Genomic DNA, 20,412 nt, shown 5'->3' on the forward strand with positions numbered 1-20,412 from the left:
CGTCTTCCGTCGTTGGAGGGAGTACACCTTAGTTTTTGTGCAGGGAATGCAAAAACTTCTTGAACCCCCTCGGTCCATGAGTCTGGACATGCTGGTAATAGTAATCACTAGCAGCGTCCATAACCGCCTTGACCTTGTCAACAGGCACCTTAGCCTTGCGATCATATGAGTACAACCCATTAACCTCCTGCTCGATATCACACCTGTCATATAATCAGCATACCGCCAAAGCTACCAAAGACCAACCCAAACTTACAACTGCGTATACACCAAACCACAGGTATGTCCACCCTTTACAATACCCATGATCAGGTTCTCCAACCGCTTCAAGAAATCTTCCTGGTCCGTAGCAGTGGTGTATCCCCAGTCCCGATCGCCGGCCTTAGCATCCTGAGCCGGTGCAATGTTGACGCCTCCGAACTCGGTGCAGATTACAGGTGCGCCTGCTTTGTGTTGGGCTCCTGGGTCGAGGAGCGTGTGACCGGAGAAACCGGAGTAGATTGGCTTGGTGAACAATTCGTGGCCTGCCTTTGGGGCGAGGATTCCTCCTTCCATCTTTGAGCATGTGGCTGTAAGCTCCGAGGAGTCGGCATAGTCATGGTAGGTGGTAAGGTCGGTTAAGACGTGCTCCCAACCGCAGTTGTCGTTAATCGGACGGCTTGGATCCAGTGTTCTATATTTCGTGTCAGCCCTTCATTGTCTCTTATATCTCTAGGGTGTTGAACAAACTTGGTCAAGTAGTATAGCGAACGCATATGGTTCCGCTGGTCAATGTTATCCTTCAGAGAAGTATAGGCCCAGCTCTCATTGTTCGGTGTCCAGGTAATGATACACGGGTGGTTGAGGTCTCGCTTAACGGCCTCGGTCCACTCGCTATTCATCCTTTCGATGTAGTCACTTCCAAACTCGTAGGCATTGGCCATCTCACCCCACACGATGAAACCGAGTCGATCAGCCCAATAATGGAATCTCGGGTCTTCGACCTTTTGGTGCTTGCGGCATCCATTGAATCCAACAGCCTTCGCCATCTCAATATCCGCCTTGAGAGCCTCAGAAGAAGGAGGCGTCATTCCTGTCTCCGGCCAATAGCCCTGATCCAGGAATAACATCTGGAATAGAGGCTTTCCATTTAACCTGAAAGTCCCATCCCCAGTAGTCCACGACAGACTGCGCATTCCAGTGGTCGTCTCAACCTCATCAACCACCTCCCCAGAGGCATCATAAAGACGCAGCACCAAATCATAGAGAATCGGATGCTCAGGCGCCCATAGTGCAACACCATCACACCAAGCCCCTTCTCCATCAAACGGCGCCTGCCCCTGCATCTCCACCGCATTAGGAACCCTCATACTCAAATCCACATTCACCCAGTTCCTCTCTGCCGGAAGAGCCACCTTATTCTTCCCAACAAAGCAACCCCCAAGACTGGCCTCAACTTCAACACTACACTCCGCACGCGCCTTGCGATCCATCACCGAAATCTGAGCGTGAAGCTCTCCACTGTCAATATCATCCGACCGAAGCACAGTCCCACCACTACCACACGCTAATCGCATAGACGGCACACTCTCCACCCAAACAGATTGCCAGATACCGCCCGTAGGCGTGTAAAAGATACTCTCCGGAACAGGTTTCCAGTACTGTTTCCCCCGCGGCTGGGTCAGGTCATATGGCGAGTCTCTGATGCGCAGCGTGAGTAAGGCGCTAGTATCATGGCGGAATGCATCCGTGACGTCCACGTCGAAGGGGACATGGCCTCCTCTGTGAGTTCCGACGAGGGAGCCATTACCCCAGACGGAACATTCGTAATCGACTGCACCGAAGCGGACGAGGAGTCTGTTTCCGTGGGTTTTTTCGGAGGCGGTGCGAATATCTTGGATGGTACGCTCGTACCACATTACTTCGTGAGCTTCGAGGAGGTTTATTCCTGAGGCCGGGGTTTGGAATGCATAGGGGACTTTGATCACTTGTTTGGTGTTGGTGTCTGCTTGGGATGGAAGGCCTTTGTGGTGCCATTGTTCGGAGAGGCCTGTGTCGAGGTCATCGAAGATGAAGGCCCAGGGTCCGTCGAGGGAGGACCAGTTTAGGGATTTGCGCTGGAAGTCGGGGCGGGGATAATCCATTTTCAAATACTGGGTGTTCGAACTTTACGGGATAGATTTAGATGTAGAGTTATGTGAAAGAGGTTTCGTTAGGTTGAGGTATGAAGTTCGACCCCACGTTGCTACGTCAGCGGGGAAATCGTCAACTCCACGTCGCGGCTTAGGTTGCTAGTTGCTAGTTGCTAGTTACTAGATGGAAATCGTTTTAACATCCAATCTCATTGATGGGGATATCGAAAGAGTAAACATCGACTGAAAAACCAGTTACAAACTCCCGCGTAAACCAGACTGACCCTTGGTATCATGTCGAGTATAGACTGCGACTCAATCTCTTTCCTCCGATGCACATCCAGAATCATCAAACACAAAAACAGGGAGGGGAGAGAAAAAAGAGAAAAGGTATCACATCCTCTCCCTCCTTGAAAAAAAAGAAAGAATAACAAAACAACAAAAAAGAACGGGTAAAAACCCCGCTCTATTTCACGCAAATCTTGGATATCTCGTTTTCTTTTCTCTGACGCCTTCGTTGCTTGCGTTCCGTGGTATCAATCAACAAAAATCAGAGAACCAAAATAAATCAAAAGAGAATAAACCGAAACACACACGCTGGAAACAAATCAACCAAAAGGGTATACTGCTGTAAATGGATATTTTGGGTTTAACGCGGTGGCCCAATTGGGGCCGGGTATCCAGAAGTAGAATTCGAAGTGCTAGGGCGACCGCTGTCAAAAGAGGCTCGAGGGTCATGCTTAGGCGTCATGTCGCCTGGCGCCGTGCCAAAGGGGAACTTGGCGTCGAAGCGCGTGGGCCAGCCATTGCTATTGCTGCTCTTGTGGCTGTGCGAACTGCCCAAAACCGGCAGGTCGTCCTCGGGGAGATTCACTCCGGAGTCATTCCACGGGTTGCGGTAGCCACTATCCCGGGATTCCATGGAGACCAGAGACGCCTTCGAGGCGTTGCTCGAGGCGTGCTTGAAGAACGAACCCGGCGAGGCGGAGTGGTTCTTCCGGCCGATGAATGAGGAGAAAGACGAGATACTTCCGGGCTTGCGGAGGCGCTCGAAGATCGAGCCGCGCTCGCTGGTCTCGTCGGCGAAGCTGGGTCGCGTCGGCGAGTCCGTCATGAGTGGGGCCGGGGCATGCTGCAAAAGCTTCGAGTCGAAGAAGGGCAGCGACTCCTCGAAGGAGTCCGACTTGGGGCGAGGGATCGCTCCCTTGACGGTGTTCGCATTGAGGCCGTGAGCAACAAGGCGGGAGATCAGGAAGTCGATGGCATCCTTGAGACCGCCAGCGTTGTTGCGGGTGTAGCCGAGAACCACACGGTCCTCCGGAGTAGGGTCAGGCGAAGATGTGCCGGAACCAGAACCGGAACCAGAGCCTTCATCCTTGGTGGGAAGGTCGGCTGTAGTGTCCACATTGATGTCGACTTCGTACTGCTCTTTGAGCTTGGTGCGAATGTCGGCGAGGAAGTCAGGCGACTTGAAGAACCCACGGAGCTCTGCGGAGCTCTGGAAGTGAAGCTCATGGCTCTCCGGAACCATGCCTAGCAGAGCATCGACAGCCTGAGGAACCTGGTACTCCGGGCCAGAGATGGTCACGACGTCACTGGCGAGCTCGGTGCTGGGGAACTCAATCTTGCAGTTCCACTTCTTCTCCAGCTCATCAATTTCAGTAATGCGGGCCAGGAGCTCGCGGTGGTATAGGCGGTTGATCACAACTCTCTCCGAGACGTACTCGGCGTCGACCTTCTCGACCATGTCCATGATCTCCTGCTTAACAAGGTCCAGGCTCTGGGCATTGCGAGCAGGAGTACGGCAGATCACGTTATCAACCTTGATGTCGTCATCTTCCTTGCCCATTCCACCGCGGTCCATGGCGTTGGAGAACTTGACGAAGACAGAATATTTCTTCATGATCCGCTGAATGTGTTGTCCTCCGATACCGATGATTCGCTTGTGGTACTGGTCGGGGACGTGGAAAGAGATGGAAGCGGGCATTTCTTGCTCGACCAAATCCAGGCCGTTCTTGGTCGACTCATATTGGTTGCCGCACACGTCGATATAGAAGTTATATTCGTTGAAGCCATCGAAGATGATCTGTACGTTGCCTTTGAGATTGTTAGCGGCCCGTCGCAACAATTTTCTATCTGCCAAACAACTCACTCTGACCCATGATCTTGTTGATCTTGCCATTCTTCTTGCCACTGACAAACTCCTTGTGCTCGTTGGCCAGCTCAATCTTGACCCGCATCTGGTATTGGCTTCGAGTAACAAAGGGAATCTGATTGACAACGGTCATGGCAGCCTTAACGGCATCGTCGGATCCGTTGATGGTGAATGTCAGGTTGTCAAAGCTGACCTCGGCTTCGGAGTTGGTACAGATATCCGAGAGCATAGATTGAACATCGGCAGTAGAAGGGGCACGAGCGCCGCCTTGGGCAGGATCGGGCATGATGATCCACCATGAAGCGCTGTAGAATTGACCGGCCTAGGAAATAAAGGTTAGCGGATACCAACAAGTTGCATAAAGTCTTTCAACATACGAGGGCCATAATCTCCCGCACGGTCCGCTCGACATGTAGCACCTCGGTGCCTTGGATGCGAACAAGACCGCGCTGGCTGCCCAGCTGCGGGAAGAGGACGTAGGAGCCGTTCATTTCCATGACCTTGCGGACCTTGTCCAGCCGGTCGAGTAGGATGTTGTCGATCTTGCTCGAGTTGACCACAACGTCCTTGACATATATTTTGACACCCATCACCAGCTCTCGAAGCTTTTGCTTAGCCCGAGCAATTTGCTCCGGAGTCTCACCAGTGATATAAACTTCATCCTCGCTTCGACGGTTCGCACCAGGAGGGGTATAGCCGAAGATTCGTGGGAACGGTGGGGGGAAGTAAATGGCAGTGCCAGTCGCGGCTTCGATGAGCTTGATGTTTTTGCGGGTGCGGCCACAGACCAAGGTGTGCATGGTCAGCTCCAGCTTAATGGCGTCCACATGGCGTTTGAGCTATTTCGGTGTTAGTCTCGCAATCAGTTGACTCGTGTTCCCACAAAACCCACAATTTGATCGATCATGATCAGAACCCGCGTCTTCGCATGCTCAGAGCTCTCCATGTCACCATATATAGCGACTCGGAAACGCTGCTCGAGGCCGCTATCAGACGCATAGCCATAAGACGAAACCACCGCACTGTCCGCGTCGTGAAGTTTCGGTGTCAATAGGAAAATGTCGGTGCCAGTGTAGGCGGCCAAGGTGTCCATGTGCTCGAGCACGCTAGCTCGAATGCCCTTGGGGGATCCGTCTATGATCAGGTGCATATCCACATCGACGGTCGCGCATCGCTAGTAGTTGGCGTAATATTAGCTAGGGATACCCTCAAAGCGCCACACCCAACGGTGCGGGTGTGAAAAAAAATTCAACCACGTACCAGCATAATGGGAGTTTCATTCAGAATCTTTGCTCGCATCTTCCGCACGGTCTCACCATCGCCCGTCACACAGACATTTGTCACCAAGCCGTTGGGCCGGCGTTGTAGCGACGGGGAAGCCTTGGGCTCTGAGGATGTCAACGAGGCCTCGATCCGACCACCACTGGTTTCTGTGATCTGGCGACATAATCTATGCAGGCCGTCGACGTTGCTGGTGTGTACGGGCAGTTGGTGCACAGGCGTACCCTCTGTGGTGCCTTCGGGGAAGGTCCAGCGTTGCAGGGCGCCGGGACTAGCGTGGAGCACGTCCTCGACATCGGGACCGGCAAGGGTGGAGGAGAATGGGACGTTAAAGGAGAGGTTGACGGTAGGATCGATACTCGTCGGAGGAGTCATAGGCGGAGCACCATGTGGCCGGCGAAAGGCCATGTCGGTGTGAGGTCTGGACATCCCGAAAGTCGGCGTCATTCGTTCCCAACCATGACGGGCCTGGCCCGTGAAGTTGGATATCTTGTGCATGACCAGCGGGGAAGGATTTCACACTCTCACCCCTATGATACTGAGGGGGAAGAGGGAGGAGAGTTGGAGGGTGGGAGTGGAAAGGTTCAAAGGTCTTGACAGGGATAGGAATGGCGCTGTGTGGGCGTTTCGGGAATGGTGGAAACGAAGATCGATCGATGAGGGGAACGGACCAACAAACCGGGCTAGAATTCGAACTAGACTTGGCTTAAACTACAAGGAAACTTATAAATTCGTTCGATTCCCTTCTATTGATCTAAGAGTAAATTGACAGTGGTTAGTGGTAAATGGTGGTAAATAAATGGCAAAATATCGTCCGTCGTCAGTTGTGCGGGTCATTTCAATACCATTCCAGGCTCTACGGAGTATATTTGGCACGAATTGTTGAAGAGTTTCCCCTTTTCATTGTTCATCCTAGTGCCTACTATACTCGTACATGGTCTAATGACATCCGACATTAAGGTGTCTCCTTTTTTCTTTTCTGGTGTCGCGGCCGAATCCACATTTCAGCACTGCCTCCCTCGCAGAGGAATGCGGCTGATCCGACAGAATGCCCTCGCAAGGGTTTCTGTCTTGCAATACCAGATCTGATATGGCTCTGATTTGATTCCTATATGTGTCCTTGTCCTGTATTCTCGTATCCTGTCACTAGTGGTCTGTAGAATCCATGTCGATTTCTCCTCAAGCGAGAGTCACGTGAGTTCGGTGAGCCTGGTCCAACCTGCTTTCCACAATGGCATGAAGGGAAAACCAGCTGGCTTTCTGGCGCAGATCCATTCAAGTTTCAGCCCGTGAATCTTCGGGATCCGAGTCCTTCCGCGTGTATGCAGCACGTACTCCCCGAACGGCGGGCGTGTCCCCTCATAGGCCCCGGGACGAGAAGCCCTGTACGACGCCTGTATCTAAGGCCCCCGGATCCACTTTCAGGGAATCGTGAGAGTGATAGGACGCCCATTGCTGGCCCGGCTGGCCCGGCTGGCCCGGACACGGCCGCCGGCCCAGCCTGTCTCTGCTGCGGTCATGGCCCCCGGTATGTCGATCGTGAGAATACCGCTGATGCCTAGGGGACCTCACGCGTCTAGCCAATAATCAGTGATGATCAGTGATGTATCGTGACCACGGGGCAGATCCTCAAGCTACGACAAAAGTACAGTTCTCGAGGAAGTCCCAGTCCCCCGTACTCCTCCCACTAAGGGCCACTCACACAGGCTCAAGTGGTCGACGTCATTCTCTCGTATAGGCATAGGGTGGGTCAAACGCTCTTCAGCTTGTGAGGCCTCGATACCGCATTCTCCAATTCCGACTGGACCATACGCCTGCTTGGGAAGCTGACTGCAGGGCGCCGTCGCCACTTCCCCCCCCCCCAGTTCTGGGGCCCCGGAGGGCATGTACCTTGGGTAGAATCATTATCTCGTCAGTGCCTACCCGAAAGTTGGTACTAACCCCCAGAATTGAGGATGGAATTGACCTATAGAGCTCAATTATGATGCTGTCAACAACCTTGAAAATGGGTGCGGTAATTTTGTGGATGATAGGTATTGTTTCAGGTAGATTTTAGAGGGTCCAGAGGCTGTCTGGCGTTCCAAGGCCCCGAGCGGGCCGTCGTGCTCAAATGGCCAAACTATACAATCATTTAAGACGAACTAAAATATAAACCTCGGCGGATAGCTACCCATACCTAAGAGCTGACTAGTTATTCGCGGGTGGAATTCTATGCTAAATGGAAGCGTTAAGATAGCGAATGAATCCTCTACCTGTCGATTGATTGATCTTATCTTTGAAGAAGAATCCAAATATGTCTCTCCGAGGCTTCGCCCTGCCTATCAAGCCTCGCAGCTACCTATGTAAGGGGACTCATTCATATAAAATCGCCGAACTAGGGGTCCTGGGCATCTTTATTTAGGGTGGGCCATTTTCTCTCTGCTGTACGGTTTTCTACTAAACTAAATGAGCGCATTGGTCTCGTTGATGACCATTGCGACTGCTTAAGACCTTGCAAGTCAGCGTAGCATCAGTTGTCCCTACAAAATGGCACATATACATGATAGGCCACCCTTTACTGCCACTTCACAGGTTTGGATCATTTATCAAAGTGTACGTCCCCCCCCCCCGAATTTATGCTTGCTTTCATCATAACCAATCAACATACTGGAATCATCGGTTCTCCAGGGCTATTCAGTGATGACTCCAGTAATCAAAGCTTTCATCATGAAGTTCCCTTCTTCGGGCTACAATCATCGAATTGTCACGTGTAATTGTGATGTTCTTGTTTGCTAAAACTCCATTTCAAAGCGGCGAACCAGCATAGTGGAAGTAAGGTATAGTTGCGCATACGCGAGGCTTTGTTGTCCATCTTAGAACCTTCACGGAAGGGTGAGAAGATAGAACAAGACATCAGCCCCCTACTTAATCCCCAAGCACGACCAGAGTAGATGTCGTTGTAATAGGAAGGATTTTATGTGGAGCTCTTTTGGGTTGAACCGTACAATGGCGCCTTTGAATTCATAGCCATGAGAAGGACACCTGGGAGATATAGTACCATATCTCTCGTGCAATTCTTCTAGCTCCCAAATGTATTTCCCATCCCTTATAACATCGTAATAGAATTCGTAACTGTGTGCGATTGCAGCTAGATTTTGGACCGGAGGAATACATGTCCAATACTGTTGAAATCAATGCATACCCATCATTTCCCGGGAAGTAGTGGCCTAGATTTGATCTAAATACTTTCCCCAAATTGCCAGGGCCTCCTTGAACTTATCGGCGGAACAAACAAAGCCAACTCGAAGATATCCCTTGAAATCTTCGTCGATCTCCGTACCGAATGTTTTCCCTCCAGGAACAATTAACAACCCCGTTTCAGAGATGAGATTCTCACAGAAGACGGGGTCATCAACTGGCGTGTCTGTGGCTGGATCAACCACACATACAAAAGCAGCCGACGCACCCGTAGGCTTGACCCAGCGTAGTCGATTGGCATGTTTCTTGATGAATTCATCTAATGCAGTAAGATTTTGACCACAAATCGTCAGAGACCGCCGAAGGATCATTTCTCGCACGGGTGGATCGAGGGCATAAGCCGCGATATCCTGATCTACCTGTGAGACGGATATAGTCGTATAGTCTCTGGCCATGATGACTTGCCGAATGAGTTCTGGATCTGGCGAAATAGCCCATCCAACCCGGATTCCCGGTAGCGAGAATGCCTTTGAAAGGCTGGAGACCACGATGACGTTCTTATACCTTTGAGCAAAAGAGATGATTGAAGGGAACTGCTTGATTGACGAGCCATGGAAGAGAGGGCGGAAAACTTCATCACTGAAGACGATGATATTGTGCTTTGCGGCAAAGGATACAAGGTCCTTCAGGACCGATCCCGGGATTGACGCCCCTGTGGGGTTGTTGGGATTACTGTTGACCAGTGATTAGTGCTGACAATGACAAGAAAAGTAATACATACTTGATGATTATCATCTTGGTGTTATCTTTGACGAGAGGCACCAGATCCAGCATATCGGGGATCCACCCATTCTCTGGTTGCGTTCGCCAGAGCGAGACCTCAGCCCCGGCGCGGCGAGGTACATCGTAAAGCTGCTGATAAGTTGGATATTGACAGATGACATGATCGCCAAAGCCCAAAATTGTATCTAGAACCAAGAAGTTGGCTGAAATAGCCCCCTGTGTGACCGTCAACGACAATCTTGTGGTGTCTGGCACCTCGTCGTAAAGTGACAGGATTTTGGTTCGGAGATCGGAGCTTCCCAGAACGGAACCATATACTAAGGCATTGGAAGCGTTTACAGGACCAGCCACGGATACGGAGGTCGTGAGCTGTGAAAGTGCCTGTAGAGACAGCGGATCCACACAGGTATCTACATCAAGCGTGAGATGTACCCATGGAGCATTTGATGGATAATTTACCATGTAGGGATGCTGTAGCAGACGGCTAGATTATCCAGGATTAGGAGAATATTTAGCAAATAACGGGGTAGACTATACCTTGAACTGGCGAACTGTAAGCGGGGAAGCAGCTTGTTAGTGGAAGCCTAAGCAGTATTGCGAAGTTTGTTTGGACGCATACCCCAGTTGTCGAGAACAAATGGCTTGACATGGACCATTGTGTAGATATTGCTTGGAATATTGTGCAGCTGGAAGTTTTAATATAGATGTCGAAGTATTGAAACTGGACAGATATTGCTCCATGAGTCACTAGAGCTTGGGCCCCGGCTGTAAGACCACGCCGGTTTCATCGGCCAGTCTCACTGATGTACATAGCTCAAAGTCTTCAGCAGGATAAAACCACTACATTTCTTCAAATTGACACTGGATCACTGACCGTTGTCATCTATGCTCAGAATTTGAAATCATGGTGGTCTTGTCTCTCTTCGGAGAGAATCGATAGGTAAGAGGTACCTCTTCGCCAGAAGGCCCTTCGCCAATGATCTTGCCTTACAAACGATGAATATCTGCCATGATGAATCAATTATGATACCAATTCTTTTTTTTTTTTTTCAAGAGACGTCTAGTCTCCACTGCCTTCTTATGCCTCTAACTCACGGACGACCTTTGGAAGGAAAGTTCTACGATGTTTGGGTTTACCCTGGCAGCTTTCATGGCTCTCGAAATATGTTCCCCTGTTGAACCTCTGCAGACCTTTGACTGACTGGTCGATCTTAGGACTTCGCTTGTGCAGATGAGCAGAGATTCTACTCATTGATTTCTCGTGGGCGTTTGAACTGGATGAGTTGATGCCTATGATCTGAGACAAAGTCTGGAACTACAACAGGTTGAAAGCGTAGAGTTGTCAATATGGAAGTTGACGGAGAAATTTTAGAGTGTGGTATCAATGCATCATGAGATTAAGATTTTCGTTAGGTCGAAACCTGTGACTATTTAAAAAGATGCGCCGAGAACATGCAGATGCGAGTATGCAGATTTCAACGTAGAAAATAAAGGTCATCAATAGCGCTGCGGAACACGCTGAACCGACTCAGTTCCATCCATCGCCACGCGATTTCCATCCTCGCCTTCGAAATACCGTCGCTCTCGGACGTAGTACGGACGCTCGATGTACTCGCCCATTTGCCTGTCGTCAAGGAAGACGCTGACATCGCGACTAGGACCAGCAGGCCGGACACTTCCGACACGTTGGACGATCTCATGGTGGGGCTCTTCATACCGACTTTGCTGGGGCCGGGCACTGGCTGTCCGAATCACTCTCTCCTGGGGAATTGGCTGCTCCTCTACGTAGGTTTGACGTCGAGGAAGATACTCGGCGACTTGAACACTGCCACCGCGGGTATATGGATCATGGCTCTCCATAGGGGCGGCGTATGTTCGTCTTTCACCGGCAACAGGGCGGGCATAGTCCGAAGCGACACGTCGGTAAACTGGCTGAGGAGGGGGCATCTCCGGCATGTATCGGCGTTCGACATAGGGATCATGGACGACAGACGGGGCGCGGACGCCGGCAGTGCGAACAGGGCCTCGGTCGTCATAGACGTCTTTCGGCATTTGAGAGATCGGGCGGGGAGGAGGAGCCATTGGCTGAGGTCGCGACGTGGGGATCATTTCGTATTGATTTCCATGCTCGTCGACCACAAAACGCCGTTGAGGCGCAGGCATGGCTCGCGGAGGGGGCGCTTCTTCGTAATACGGATCCCGGTAGACGGGCTGCTGCGGGTCATCCAGGGTGATGTACTGAGGCCCATACCCAGAGGGGAGTTCTTCGTAGTATCTGGAACGTTCTTGAGGCCGTTCCATGACAGCGTACGACGTCGCGCGGCTGCCATGGGGATCGGCTTCGATGTACTCGCGGGGATAGTCTGACTGTCTGGCATACTGCAAGCTTGCGACTCTTCGAAGATCACCATCCTCTCGGGCAGGGCGCCTGGTGCCAAGCCGAGAGGTTGTACGGGACTGAGGGAATTCGTAGTGTGGATCATTTTCGTAGACTGGCCTGCGAGTTGGGAGTTCTTGCCGCTCGAGTACCGGCGTGTACTGTGGCGATGCAATGTCGATGTACACCGGTTGCTGCTGATCGGAGTGCCGGCTTCGAACCATGCTGGGATCATCGGCGAATGGCGGAGGAGATATTGGCTCCTCTTTAATATAGATATCGGACGGTTCCACATCCTGTCGTCTGTAAGACACGTTACGAGCCCCCTCCCCTCTCTCCTGTAGTCTTCTTCGCTTTCGTGAGGTGAGAAGAGGCACTTGTCCATTGGGACTTTCAAGGCCGGAGTCTGGGTCAGAAATCACCTGGGCTGACGCATGCTCAAGCCTCTCATCTCGACTTCGCTGGACAGGGACTTGCTGGACAGAAGGTACCTTGGCTACAGCCAAAGGCGAGACTCGCGACGGACGGGGTGCTGCGGGCGATGTGATGTGGTTCTGGCGGACAATGGTCACGTCCGCGGGAGATGTCGGTACTTGTGTGGCCCGGTTTCGATCGGCGTTTCTGCCTCGGCGATCACCATTTGCTACTCCCTGCTCATAGTACCTGGGGTTGATTGGCGGAGCTACTGGAGCCGGCGGGGAGTATTCTGGTTCTTCCAGAGCCTCCAACTGTTGCGACTCATGCAGTCGACGGGAAATTTCCGCTTGAGCGGACGATGGCTGTTTTTGAGAGGAGGGGGCACGCTGGTCAGCAACAGGGTAAGCATCGCGCATTTCCTGATCCGAGCCAGGTCGGTTCAGAGTTTCAAGTCGCTGTAACTCATCTGCGTAAGTCTCTACAGGAACACGTGTGGAGAGACCAACCGGCTGAGCCGGTGCGACTGGAGAAAGCTTTTGCTGACCTCCGTCTGGGGAGTCAGGTGCTCTACTAGAGTAGAATGAGTTCTCGTCGAAGGAGTCACCATTCGCCTCAGAAGGTTCACTCAGCGAAACGGGTGCCACCATCTGGAGAGCTTTTTGGAACACCTCCGAGACATCAAATTCGGGTCTTGTGTCCGACAGCGCAGGCTTTTGCTTGCTTTCTTTTTTCTGTTCCAGTTTATCACGCAGTGTCCTCTCCAGTCTCTGCCGTTGAAGCTGAAGTTCGGCCCTGACTAGATCGTCGGATTTAGTCAGGAATATAGGATCGATTTCTGAAACAGTTTTGGAAGTCAAGCGGGTTGAGGGAGGTGTGGAAATTGCGGAGGCAGTCGATAGCGCAGTCCCAGACCTGGGGCCCTGAGTGGTGTTCGGAGAACGCGTCCCTACTTGCAACAGTGCATTCTCTGACGCTTTTTGCGCCAGAGGCTTGTTCTTCACATGCTGCTGGGCAAATAAGCCAGCCTGACCATTGCGTGTTGCAGGTTTGCGCACAAACTGCTGGGGAACCTTAAGACGTGGGTGGGAGCCCGCGAATATCTCATCGCTGATTCTGAGAATTCGCTCGTACTCCTGCACCTCGTTCGCTGTTATTGGCGCCGAGGCAGCCATTGGACCTGTTTGAAGGTGAGTCGAAACCCCATGGGCTGTAGCCATGATCTTAGAGAGCTTGAAGAAGGGGGTTTAAGACCAGGCGGGGGATAGCAAAATGGAATCACTGGTGTAAGACCAGTCTCATAGCAACCTGAAGTGAGCAGAGTTTTGAATATACCAGGGGGACTCTACTTCATTGGAAGGTGAGGCACGAGGACAGGGAAAAGTGAAGCTGTTGAAAGTCCGCTTTTTTGCCGCGCACGCTAATTCCGATTAGGTAACCGCGTGTTGTCGCGGCGCAGTCTGATTGATTCCCAGAAGGCTTCCCGACTTGCCCCTCGACATTTAAATGCTCCCTATGCATCGCGCATTCTTTTCACTTCCTACTCACTTTACCCGTCCAGTACTCCCTCGGTTCGCACCATCTTTCCTACCCCAGCGCTATTTCACAATGGCCGCCAACGGCGCAAACGGCGCAAACGGTGACTCACGACCGGTGTTCTTCTTCGACATTGACAATTGTGTACGTTGAAGACGGCTGGAATCTGTGTGCTTTCGCAACTAATAATCGTGTTCCCTTTACAGCTCTATTCCAAAGGTACAATTGGTTTTGCTGGTTGAAACCAGACGGAGCTATACTGACAATCGCACGCAGCATGCAACATCCATACTGAGATGGGAAAGTTGATCAGTGAGCAACACATTTGCCCCAATGCGCAGTGCCATTCACTGACTCTATTGTTTGCGACCCAGATAAATTCTTTTGCAAGCACCTAGACCTCAGTGCCGAGGATGCGCATATGCTCCACCAGAAATACTACAAGGAGTATGGTCTCGCCATCGAGGGTCTAACTCGCCACCACAAGATTGACCCACTCGAGTTTAACTACGAGGTTGATGATGCTCTTCCCCTCGATACGATCCTCAAACCCGATCCCAAGCTGCGAAAGCTGCTCGAGAGCCTAGACACCAGCAAAGTGAAGCCGTGGCTACTCACCAATGCCTATGTGAACCATGGAAAGCGGGTTATCAAACTGCTAGACATTGAGGGTATTTTCGAGGGTATTACCTACTGTGACTATGGACAGTTGCCGTTAGTTTGCAAACCCAGCCAGGAAATGTACGAAAAGGCGGAGAAGGAAGCCGGTGCGCCGAGCATGGAACAGTGCTATTTTGTCGGTACGTTTGCCAATTTGGTTGATGCCACGTCCCTCGGCGTTGCTCGTTTATCGACACACGATGGGCACTTTCATGCTGACCACGTCAACCGTACAGATGACTCACACCTCAACTGTACTCATGCACAAGAACGGGGTTGGAATACAGTGCATTTGGTAGAGCCAGGCATTCCCATCCCACAAGTCCCCGCCTCGAAATACTTGATCTCTAATCTGGAGGAGCTTCGGGTCCTTTTCCCCCACCTCTTCAAGCCCCAGGAGAGCGACGACGCTTAGATTATGTGTTTTACGCCGTTGACGACCTTATTATTTGCTTGATTTCTATAGAGGCTTTAGAAAGTATCCTCGGCGTCCAAACTGTATATAGTGACTGGACTTGTTACGACATCCTATGTCTCCTCCCTATTCGAGTTCCATTACTCAAAAACCTTAGATTGAGGATATGAATATTATATTAAGAGGATCGAAAAACATATCGTATCCTACGCACTTCTAACATTTGTCCGAAATGATCTGTAGTCAGCTGGATCAGGAATATAATGCAATGGATCCCACAAAGGGGACCTGACTTATTCCTTAGAAGTAACTCTTCGAAGTATTAAAAGCTTTCGGAAAATGCCCAGAAATAGGTCGACAAAGAATTGAACAATTCGGATTAGAGGCCCCTTTAGGTTATCTAAAGGACATCGAGGTGAAACACTCGCCAAGTACATAGTCACTTGTTGCCTCAGGCCACAGGTCGGCGCGCGCGTAGCGGACTCCTTAGTTGCTCCCGGTCCACCCTCATTTCTCCTCGACAAGCACCCTCGGCCATCGCTCAACGACTCATCGTGGGTCTTTGATCCTTACACTCACGATGTCTGGCCGAGAGATATCACCTGGTACCGTGATTACCCTGACCGACGGGCGCCAGGGTACCGTCCGTTTCATCGGCACTACAAGCTTCGCGGTTGGAGATTGGATTGGCGTGGAATTGACCGACGCTACTGGCAAGAACGATGGCGCGGTTCAGGGCGAACGATACTTTGAATGTGAACCAGGGTTTGGCATGTTCATCCGCCCGACAGCCATCGGCTCGGTTGTTCAACAACCCCCGCGGGAGAGTAAACAAACCGCTAGGACCGGTTCCAACGCGCCTGCCAGCCGGCAATCGATATCTGCAGGCTCCAAAAGGCCTACTGGGCTACCTCCAACCGCAGTCAAGCGACAAAGCACCAATGCAATTGGAACACCTACACCGGCGCCGAAGATGGCCCCGCGGGCCTCTCTAAGGGTACGTTGGAAGTGAAATGTCCGGTTGGTCTCCAATAGAGTACTGACAACTCTCTTCATAGTCGCCCACAAAGTCACCGACCAAACAGCTATCTGCTACTTCTAGTCGCTCATCGATGAGCGGGGCTCCGCGAACCTCGACTGTGGCACCAACCCGACCCAGGCCAACGGCCACGACCAGAACCTCGATGGGCCCATCTTCCACTCAATCTGCAGCTTCTCGAACTCCGCGCCCCTCAGTGGCCGGCACGACAACAAGAACGTCGAGGCCTGGGTCCCAAAGCACCGTGGCCTCTGGGTTGTCCAAACGTCCTTCCCTTCGACAGACGGTCTCAGCAAAAGCATCCGACACCGGCGACACAGGAACGAGTAGCCCACTTGAAGAGCCAAGTAATGATGAGACTCCCGATACCGAAGGAGAAGGGGCACAAGATGGAGAGGCGGCACCGGCACTTGCCCCTAGAACGTCAAGACAGTCTTTGGCTTCATCGCGCACAGCAGCAAATCGACCCGGCCCCGGTGCAACTACGGCACAACGCCAAAACCAGAGTGCTGCTCTCTCCCGGGAATTGGAGGAGCTCCAAGCTAAACTCCGAGTCATGGAGAAGAAGAGAGTTGAGGATCGAGAAAAGCTCAAGATGCTTGAGCAACTGCAATCAGACCGTGATAAGTTTGAAGCGATCATCCAAAAGCTGCAGGCAAAGTACCAGCCGCAGCAGATGGAGATAACTGAATTGCGCAAGAAACTCAAGGATACTGAGGCTCGACATGAGGAAGTTGAGCGCATACAAGCCGAACACGAGTCACTCATGGAAATGGCGACACTTGACCGGGAAATGGCCGAAGAGACAGCCGAAGCGTTCAAGCATGAATGTGAAACCCTTCGACTAAAAATGGAGGAGCTTCAGCTGGAAGTGGAGGTTCTGCGTGAAGAGAACGAGGAGTTTGGCCAAATCACAAGCCCTGAAGAGCGATCCAGTCATGGATGGCTGCAGATGGAAAAGAGCAACGAACGTCTTCGTGATGCGCTCATGCGGCTTCGTGATATGACCCAACAGCAGGAGGGCGATTTGAGAGATCAGATCAAAGAATTGGAGCAGGATCTCGAGGAGTATTCTGCAGTCAAGTCCGAATACGAGGCTACGAAGGAAAAATTGTTGGTTGCTGAGACCAATGTGGATGAACTTAAGCAGCAGCTGGAGACCGCCCTCGGCGCCGAAGAAATGATCGAAGAGCTGGCTGACAAGAACATGCGGTACCAAGAGGAGATCAATGAGCTTAAGGCTGCGATCGAGGATCTGGAATCTCTGAGGGAAATCAGCGACGAACTGGAGTACACTCATATCGAAACCGAAAAACAACTTCAAGAAGAGATCGACTATCGTGATGGCGTTTTCAGTGATCAAGTTCGGAAGATCGCCCAGCAGAATGAAGTCATTGAGGACCTGGAGTACACCTTGTCCCGTTTCAGGGAGCTGGTTACGAATTTGCAAAGCGATCTCGAAGACATGCGGGCTTCTCAGCAGATCTCCGAAACGGAAGCCTCCGACCTTACCACACGATCACGAGCCATGATGGACTTGAACATGAAGCTCCAGGCCTCGGTATCAAAGGCCCAAACGAAGTCGATCAATGTGGAACTCAATCGAATGGAAGCGGAGGAAGCCGCACATCACCTTTCCATTGTGAAGCTGTACCTTCCAGAGTACTTCGATGGCGAGCGAAATGCTGTCTTGGCCCTTCTTCGCTTCAAACGTGTCAGTTTCAAGGCTGGTGTAATGAACAACACCATTCGTGAGCGAGTTGCTGAGCAGTCTGCCATCTCGACCTATGATGAGGCATTCAATGCTCACGAAGTACTCGAACATCTCCTCTGGATTTCGACGGTCTGCGACCGTTTCGTGAACTATATTAGTGCCTGTTCCCCGGAACAATTTGCGAACACTAAGGGTGCTTTGTTCGAAATGGAACCGGTCGAGCGGACACTAAACCTTTGGCTTGAGAGTCTGAAGAAGAACGAAGTGAACATGAAGAAGTTTGCAGCTGAACTGCAGCGATCCATTGCCCTGCTTGCACACCTTGCAGAGACTCTCCTTCCCCCTAGCCCGGAAATGTTTGCACACGAGCTTTGTATGCGCGCAAGTTTATCGCAGTCCTATCTCGACCACGCGGCATCTGTTGTTGCGCGGTTGAAGACTTTGGTCCAATCTAAACTTGCGACCCCGGAAGAGGGCAGTGAAGAAAATTCCTTTGCCTTGAGCAAACTTGACGCTTTTGTCTCCCAGGCTCGTGGTTACAAGGTTGCCTTGGGGAAGATTTCTCGATCGCTAGAGGACTTACGTACGCGTTCTCTCGCACTCTCGAGAGACGCCGATGAGCCTTTCAGAAAGACAGAGAAGTGCACCCAAGGGCTCTCAGACTTAACTCGAAAGCTGGGCGAAAATGTTACGAATCTCACCAGCGATGAGGGCCGCACGGATCTTTATACACTGCAGGAGATTCTGGAAAGCATGTCACTGGCCTTTACAGACTCTGTGCCTTCTGCTGATAGCATATCCGAGAATAGCGACCCTGTATCGCTGCTTATCAACAAGCTGCGCGATATTGGCAGCCAGTTGGACGAGCTCGACTCGATCTCATCCGATCTCTCTCGCACCGCAGAATTTGAGAGAGGAGCAAATCCTTGGATTGCCCGATCAGAGGAGCTCAAGTCCAACAAGACCATTTCGCCAGATGCCGACGAGGAGATTCGACGCCTTAAAAATGAAGTTCACGAGGTTTCCACCGCTCTTGGTGTCAAGGACAACACTCTTGAAGAACAGGGTATCAAGATTGAGCTCCTTGAATCACGAATGCGCGAGGCTAGCAAGAAGGCATCTATGGTAAAGGACCTTGAGACCAGGATTGAAGGGTACCAGGCAACCTGCAATGAGCTTGAGAAGACCGTCGATCAGCAGAAGCAAGAACTTCAAACGACCGAGGCGGAGCGTGACGAGCTCAAGTCGCGCATCGAAAGAATGAAGCGAATGTCTGGAACCGCTGGTGTCACGACGTCGGGCGATGGCATCGTTATCGACAATGAGGCTTCTTTGGCCGCGATGCAAGAGAACGAATCTCTTCGCGCCGAAGTCGAAAGTCTTCAAGCAGCCGTGCGTTTCCTGCGCGAAGAAAATCGTCGCTCGAACCTTCTCGACCCCTACTCGGTGCAGCGATCAACGGAAATGCACGCTTGGCTGGACGCACCTCTCACTCGCCCTGCTCCAACTGCCGAGCAAGAAAAGCTTCAGCGCACTGCTTTGGAGAGTCGGGATGTCTTGACCCATCTCCTCAAGCTGACAAAGGACTCCGGTGTCTGTGATTTGAAATCTACAATGGTTCCGCCAGCCAGCAGCGACGATGCCAACATCAACCGTAGTACATGGCGACCTTCAAAATCTCGCCTCCGGTACCAAGTGCTCCAGCAACGAGAGAACTTCGAACACTGGTCCGAATGGCGCGACGATATCGTGCACCACGAACGTGAACAAGACCGTCTGGCTGCTGCCAAGCGGGAACGCGCGCTACGTGACCGTGCCCCCAAACACGCTCACAAAGCCTCCGTTGAATTCCCTCAGGGCCTTGGGCATGGAATGATGGGCCGTGCATGGCAAATCCTCGGCATGCAAAACCATCGCAAGAACACCTCGATCAGTGTACCTGCTCCAGACGGGGTGGAAATCGTGCCTGACGAATAGACGTACAACTTCCTTGTATAGGAGGCACGGGCGGTTGAAGTGGCCCTGGTGTCTTGATCTTATTTGCCTGTACATTATCTTCGTTGACTTTTCTTCTTGTTTTTACCTCCTGTGCAGCTCATTGCCATTGACAAGATACCCCGGTTGCACATATTGCCAAATACATACTTTACTCTGTTATACATGATACATCCGTAAAATCTCCGTCGTCGCCCTGTGAACAGTTGTTCGTATGGATGTATTAATTGTCCATGATAGCCTTTCAAGTTGTAGTTACACTCTTAGTGTCTCAACACTTCCTTGTGTTCAAATTCTCCAGGGTTTATCACCGTAAACTGCCGGATTCCAGGTTTCATAAGGACGCCCAGCTATACGTATGTGTCCAAAGATCGAATATATTCGTATTTTGGTGGCACCTACATTGAAATCGATCAAACTGCCAGTGACCTTGGCGCATCCATAACACGTGGCTTTGACATAAAATGGCCTTCCTTGTATGGTACAAGGCAACCCGCACAATGCAGAGGACTACGTTGACAAATTTATGTAGAATCAGATCCAGGGGAATTTGTGAGCATCCCTTGCAAGACATTGATGATGAAATCAAATGCCTAAATAAGAAACTTCAATACAGTCAATTCAAATATATCATTTAAGAAAACCACCCCGCCTTGTTCATTAACCCCCAACCCAGTCCAATCAAATAGAAAAACCAAACCAAGCGCAATCCAAAGGGGGGTATTTCAACATAGAAGCATGAAGCCATAAACTAA

At 51.4% G+C, this 20,412-nt stretch overlaps 6 protein-coding genes across 6 annotated transcripts; 2 read left to right on the forward strand and 4 right to left on the reverse strand.

Annotated features, from left to right (window-relative positions):
* Positions 1–28: 28 nt before the first annotated feature.
* Positions 29–2,144, reverse strand: N7443_008668 (glycoside hydrolase family 2 protein; the record flags this gene model as incomplete). The annotated part of the gene is made up of 3 exons (XM_056888724.1): positions 29–203; positions 257–673; positions 730–2,144. Coding segments are annotated over 3 exons (2,007 nt in total), but the record flags the coding sequence as incomplete, so codon positions are not given.
* Positions 2,145–2,760: 616 nt separating this feature from the next.
* Positions 2,761–6,045, reverse strand: N7443_008669 (KH domain protein; the record flags this gene model as incomplete). Its single annotated transcript, XM_056888725.1, has 5 exons — positions 2,761–4,208; positions 4,264–4,588; positions 4,644–5,105; positions 5,159–5,440; positions 5,527–6,045. 5 exons carry the CDS (start codon positions 6,043–6,045, stop codon positions 2,761–2,763), a joined length of 3,036 nt encoding a protein of 1,011 aa, XP_056738027.1.
* Positions 6,046–8,753: 2,708 nt separating this feature from the next.
* N7443_008670 (uncharacterized protein) lies at positions 8,754–10,163 on the reverse strand (the record flags this gene model as incomplete). Its single annotated transcript, XM_056888726.1, has 4 exons — positions 8,754–9,456; positions 9,506–9,978; positions 10,045–10,058; positions 10,127–10,163. 4 exons carry the CDS (start codon positions 10,161–10,163, stop codon positions 8,754–8,756), a joined length of 1,227 nt encoding a protein of 408 aa, XP_056738028.1.
* Positions 10,164–11,004: 841 nt separating this feature from the next.
* Positions 11,005–13,518, reverse strand: N7443_008671 (uncharacterized protein; the record flags this gene model as incomplete). The annotated part of the gene is made up of 1 exon (XM_056888727.1): positions 11,005–13,518. The coding sequence occupies one exon, from the start codon at positions 13,516–13,518 to the stop codon at positions 11,005–11,007; it is 2,514 nt and encodes an 837-aa protein (XP_056738029.1).
* Positions 13,519–13,906: 388 nt separating this feature from the next.
* N7443_008672 (putative pyrimidine 5'-nucleotidase) lies at positions 13,907–14,909 on the forward strand (the record flags this gene model as incomplete). The annotated part of the gene is made up of 5 exons (XM_056888728.1): positions 13,907–13,978; positions 14,041–14,053; positions 14,111–14,146; positions 14,209–14,634; positions 14,731–14,909. 5 exons carry the CDS (start codon positions 13,907–13,909, stop codon positions 14,907–14,909), a joined length of 726 nt encoding a protein of 241 aa, XP_056738030.1.
* A 580-nt stretch (positions 14,910–15,489) lies between these two features.
* N7443_008673 (uncharacterized protein) lies at positions 15,490–19,639 on the forward strand (the record flags this gene model as incomplete). Its single annotated transcript, XM_056888729.1, has 2 exons — positions 15,490–15,906; positions 15,968–19,639. 2 exons carry the CDS (start codon positions 15,490–15,492, stop codon positions 19,637–19,639), a joined length of 4,089 nt encoding a protein of 1,362 aa, XP_056738031.1.
* Between the last annotated feature and the right edge of the window lie 773 nt (positions 19,640–20,412).

The sequence above is a fragment of the Penicillium atrosanguineum genome, assembly GCF_028827265.1.
Source record: "Penicillium atrosanguineum strain IBT 20685 chromosome Unknown utg000007l_segment0_segment0, whole genome shotgun sequence".
In the NCBI taxonomy this organism is placed as follows: domain Eukaryota; kingdom Fungi; phylum Ascomycota; class Eurotiomycetes; order Eurotiales; family Aspergillaceae; genus Penicillium; species Penicillium atrosanguineum.